Source organism: Chaetomium globosum, genomic scaffold (genome assembly GCF_000143365.1).
Source record: "Chaetomium globosum CBS 148.51 scaffold_2 genomic scaffold, whole genome shotgun sequence".
Lineage (NCBI taxonomy): Eukaryota > Fungi > Ascomycota > Sordariomycetes > Sordariales > Chaetomiaceae > Chaetomium > Chaetomium globosum.
In genome coordinates, this window is record NT_165977.1 from 996,462 (window position 1) to 1,001,207 (window position 4,746).

At 56.7% G+C, this 4,746-nt stretch overlaps 2 protein-coding genes across 2 annotated transcripts; both read left to right on the plus strand.

The window, feature by feature from the left end:
• Positions 1–103: 103 nt before the first annotated feature.
• Positions 104–1,482, plus strand: CHGG_02442 (uncharacterized protein; the record flags this gene model as incomplete). Its single annotated transcript, XM_001228957.1, has 2 exons — positions 104–346; positions 397–1,482. The coding sequence occupies 2 exons, from the start codon at positions 104–106 to the stop codon at positions 1,480–1,482; spliced, it is 1,329 nt and encodes a 442-aa protein (XP_001228958.1).
• Positions 1,483–3,177: 1,695 nt separating this feature from the next.
• CHGG_02443 (uncharacterized protein) lies at positions 3,178–4,380 on the plus strand (the record flags this gene model as incomplete). The annotated part of the gene is made up of 3 exons (XM_001228958.1): positions 3,178–3,201; positions 3,344–3,734; positions 3,845–4,380. The coding sequence occupies 3 exons, from the start codon at positions 3,178–3,180 to the stop codon at positions 4,378–4,380; spliced, it is 951 nt and encodes a 316-aa protein (XP_001228959.1).
• Positions 4,381–4,746: the final 366 nt, after the last annotated feature.

Here is a 4,746-nt window from a genome sequence, read left to right on the forward strand (position 1 = left end):
TTCTATCCAATATGTCAAGGACATCAGGAAACTTTCTCTAAATCGGTCATTCCACCCCAGCAGGCCAAAGTTGCCTGTCCTCCCAAGACAGGTGGTGCTGGGGATGAAGACGAAAAAAGTCCACGAAGTCACGCACTTCGCCGGATACATTGACAGGCTGGCTGAGGATGCGGCTCGTGCCTCGGGCGCCGAGTTTACTCACTTTGTAGACTTCGGGAGCGGGCAAAATTATCTCGGTCGGACACTGGCTAGTCCGCCCTACAGCAAGCACATCGTTGCCGTGGAGAGTAAGGAGGCCAACATGGCCAGCGCCAGGGACCTCGATATCCTCTCGGGGCTGGCCGAAGTGGATTCAAGCGCGTGCGCAACAAGAAGCTGTACCACCGGATTTGCGAGGCCGTAGATCCATCCCTCCACCACGACGAGGAGGCTTTGAAGCGCGCAGCAAAGGAACTTGGCATATCCGACGAGGACATCGCCACCATCGACCTCAGACCCCGGAAGGAGCTGCAGGCTACCTACGCCGTAGAGAAAGAAAAGGGGACCATCGAGTACGTCGTCGGCCGCCTAGAGCATGCCGACTTGACCGACGTGCTCTCTCAACTGCGCGGCCAGGAGAACGAAGTTCGGCAGGAAGATCTTCGTATGATGGCCATCTCGATCCACTCCTGCGGGAACTTATCGCACTACGGGATTCGTTCCATGATCCTGAATCCGTGCATTCGGGCTGTTGCCATTGTCGGCTGCTGCTACAATCTCCTCACCGAGAAGCTGGGCCCACCGACATACAAGCCCCCATTCAGCCGCCCGACCCTGCAACCCATCAATGCGCGGGTTGCCAGGGAGTCGGAAAGACGGGACCCCCAAGGCTTCCCGATGAGTGAGCGAGTTTCGACGTATGGAGGCGACGGCATCCGACTCAACATCACCGCCCGCATGATGGCGTGCCAGGCCCCGCAGAACTGGACCGAGGAGGAAAGCGGTGCTTTCTTTACGCGCCATTTTTATCGTGCCGTGCTACAGAAAATCTTCCTCGACAGGGGCGTTATCTCGAGAGTTTACCATGGCGAAGAGACTGGCGAGGAGAGCCCTTTCAACTCGAGCACCAATCCGGTTATTATTGGATCACTGCGCAAGCAGTGCTACACCTCCCTTACGGCCTACGTGCGAGGCGCCATCGCCAAGTTGACCACCAACTCCGATTTCAGCCAATACAGCCAAACCATCAAGGAGAAACTGGGCGACATCACAGACGAGGAGATTGCCCGATACGAGGAGGCATTCCGGCATCGGAAGCGAGAGTTGAGCGCAGTGTGGAGCTTGATGGCATTCAGTGCCTGTGTGGTAGAGTCACTTATCGTGACGGATCGCTGGCTGTTTCTCCGCGAGCATGCTGATATTGTCCGCGACTGCTGGGTCGAGACGGTTTTCGACTACCGCGAGAGCCCCCGGAATCTGGTTGTCGTCGGCATAAAAAAGTAAAGGGAAAACTAGGGGATGATCACGCTCGGAAGTCGCACCCACCCTTGGTTGCAGTCGGATAGTGTCGGCGGATGGCTTTTCAGGAGCGGGATATCGCTGGCCCTGCACAGCAGCAACCACCCCACGTCCAGCCAACCACGACGACTGCTCCCAAGTTGAGTATCTGCCACAGCCTAGCATATCGCGGGACACGGCGCCTGGCGTATGAGGCATGCGAGTAGCAACAAGGGCTGCGGCATACAAGCCGCCCAATTCGACTCATATCCAAACTGTCACATTGGCGTCAATGGCGACTCCCGCCGGGAGCTGAGAGTTGTTGGTCGGGCCCTCCGCTAGGAGACTCCCAGTCTGGGGAAACCGAATGAGACAAGTGTACTGCTCAAGGACAACAACCCCCTCATGCATGTCGATACCGAGCCGGCCGAGTCCCTGGTGTGCGAGAACAGCGGGAGTTGGGTTGTACCACGGCATGTCCGCGCATCCTTGGTGTGCCAGATGCACCCTAAGAGAAGGGCATGAACTATCGTGTTTCTCATTGGTACAGCAGTTGGATCCGTGCCGTGATTCTCTCATGTATCTCTTGTTGTCTGTACATTGAAGAGCGTCCTGGCCTTTGATGCCCCCGCTTATTTATTCTTATGCCCTGCTAGCAACACGAACTTCAACGCGGTACCTGGCGGCATGGTGGGCGGTCGAGGGAGGGGGGCAAAGTGCAAATGCGGGGTGCTCCAGGAACCACCTGCAGGACGCATGGAACCAATGTCTCGTCGATGCTACGTGATGCTTCAGCTCCAGCGGGCGGCAGGCCCATATTCCTCTCTGACAAATGCATGTCTCATCATCAACCCTACTTTTCCTTTGCTCGTTTTTGAGACATTGCATTGTCAGGAGCTTAGTTGGAGAGGACATCCAGGCCCTTCTCGTCCCCCAATGATCTTGTGCTGTACCCCCACGTCCCTCCCCACAAGCTGCAACCTAAATTAGCATCCGAGATACTTCAGCTTGCTCCATACCTTGGCACCCTCGAGGTCACGAGTCCATCCCGAGTACAAAGCTTCAATGATAGGCCAACGGTTGTTTTTGCCTCCTGCCGTCTCCTGATCTCCAATACGGATGGAGCTGTGTTATTGTAAGGGTTTTGCTGATCCGATCCGATCGTCTCTGCAAGGCTATCTGCGGAGCTCATCTGGGACCCATCAAACTCCGTCTCTTATCTATTCCTTTACCTTTCCTTTTTACCATCTGTGTATACTTCCAAACGCATGTTACGCTGTGACTTGTATTTCGGGTCTTTGCAAACACGCAAACAGCATCCGTGAGTCACGTTATCTCTAGTAATCCTTTTTGGACACCCTCCGGTTACCGGGGTACCTAGTCATCAGGAAGAGCAGGTCCACAACCGTTGATAAGTGACAGCTCCGCTTGATTCCCAGCTGGGAGCTCATCTGGGATCACTTCGAGTGTTGTCTTTGTATTTACGTAGTAGCTCCTAAACTCGCCGGTTTGGAACCCTTCCCCATTGTGCGGGAAGAACAAAGAAGCGGGAGATCTTACCTGAACCCGCCTCACCTGCAACCTCAATCATTAAATACCTTGGCTGTCAACACTCTGTCGCCTTGCCTCAATTGGATGCTTAAGCATTGAGTTGTTGTCAATCAAGGGCGCGCCCATTGCTAGAAGGCAGCTTGCCGAGTCATGAGCGCGCAGGTCTCGTTCCTGGTAAGCTTGCCACTTCCTCGGCCATTGTCGATCGTCAAAACACCACATACCCATGGTACTTCCATGATGACTTATCTAGCCATAACCGACAACTAACTTCTTATGCAATAACACTTTTTCCCGATGCTAACAACATCTCTAGGACGGCACCCTGAGCCTGATCCACATCCCTCTGGACCTCTACCCCAGCCTCCTCCAGCCGATCCTCAAGGTCCTCCTCCCTCCCAGCCAAAACCCCAGGCCGAGCAGGGCGGATTCCCTGACCATCGAGGACCACCGCCATGGCTTCCTCAACATCAGCGTCACGCCCATTGAGTGCTCCATCGTGTGCAACTCGGCCTGGGCGACGTCTGTCTTTGAGCCTGCCATCAAGCGCCTGCCCGAGAGCCAGGCCAAGGCGGTCACCATCTCCAAGGACACGTACATTGCCCTGAGTGTGTACGGGTCGGGCATGGACGCGGGCTCGCGGGTTGCAGACCTGACGTCGCCGCTGGCTCTGGCGAATATCTCCATCTTTTTCATCACGACATATTGTAAGTGTTCCCCCAGCTGATCCTGCTGCATCACAAGAGCAACAAGTGCCAATTACCCCTTTCCCCAACCCCTGCCCCTATCCAAGAACCCAGACCTGACCCTCACCCAGACTCCGACTTCATCCTCATCCCCACCAAAGACCGCCAAGCCGTCGTCGAGACCCTCCTCTCGCGAGACTTTGTCTTTTCCGACGACGACGGCCAAACCAACCTGGTATGCGGCACCTCACCCACCACAGCAACCGCAACCACAACAACACCCACCCCCCAAACCCAACCCCAACCCCAACCACCCCAAACCAGCGACCCCGCCACCATCTCCACCCTCCAACAACGCACCTTCACCCTCCTCCAAAAGCGACACATCACGCCCTACCTCTCCCCGGGCCTAACCCTCGTCCAATGCAGCGGCATCCGCGGCGCCGTAACCCCCTCGCACCAACCCTCCGCCAAACCCAACCCCAACCCCAAAGCCCAACAACGCAGAGCCCCCCCCGCCTGGGTCGACACCATCGACACCAAGCTGTACACCAGCATCGTGACGGCGCTGGCGGCGGCGCCGCGGTTTTTGAGCGTCACGCTCGCGCCGGACGATCCGCCGGCGTTGTTGGTGGATCGGGCGTTGTTGGGGGTTGTTTGGGGATAGTTTGGTGGGGGCCGTTTGGCGGTGGAGTTGTGATGATGATGGGAGGGAATGGGGATAGTGAGGGGGGGTGGTGAACGACGGGGACGCTGGTGCCGAATCTTTTTGGATTTGGCGGACTTGCCGTTTGAGGCGGCGGGGATTGTTTCCGGGGTGGCGGGGGCGGTTGGTGAGTGAGATGGGGTGTGGGGGTGGTCGGGGGATGGGGGGGGAGTTGTCATATTTGTCGACGGCGAGGGCGGGGTGACTGATTTTGAGCAGGAAAGGAGCGAATGTTGCGAGCGCGTGCTTGGTAAGGTCGTTGGATGATTGTGGCGGCTGCTGCTGCTTCTTAGAATAAGTGATGTGCGAGCGGAGGGGGTAATGGTG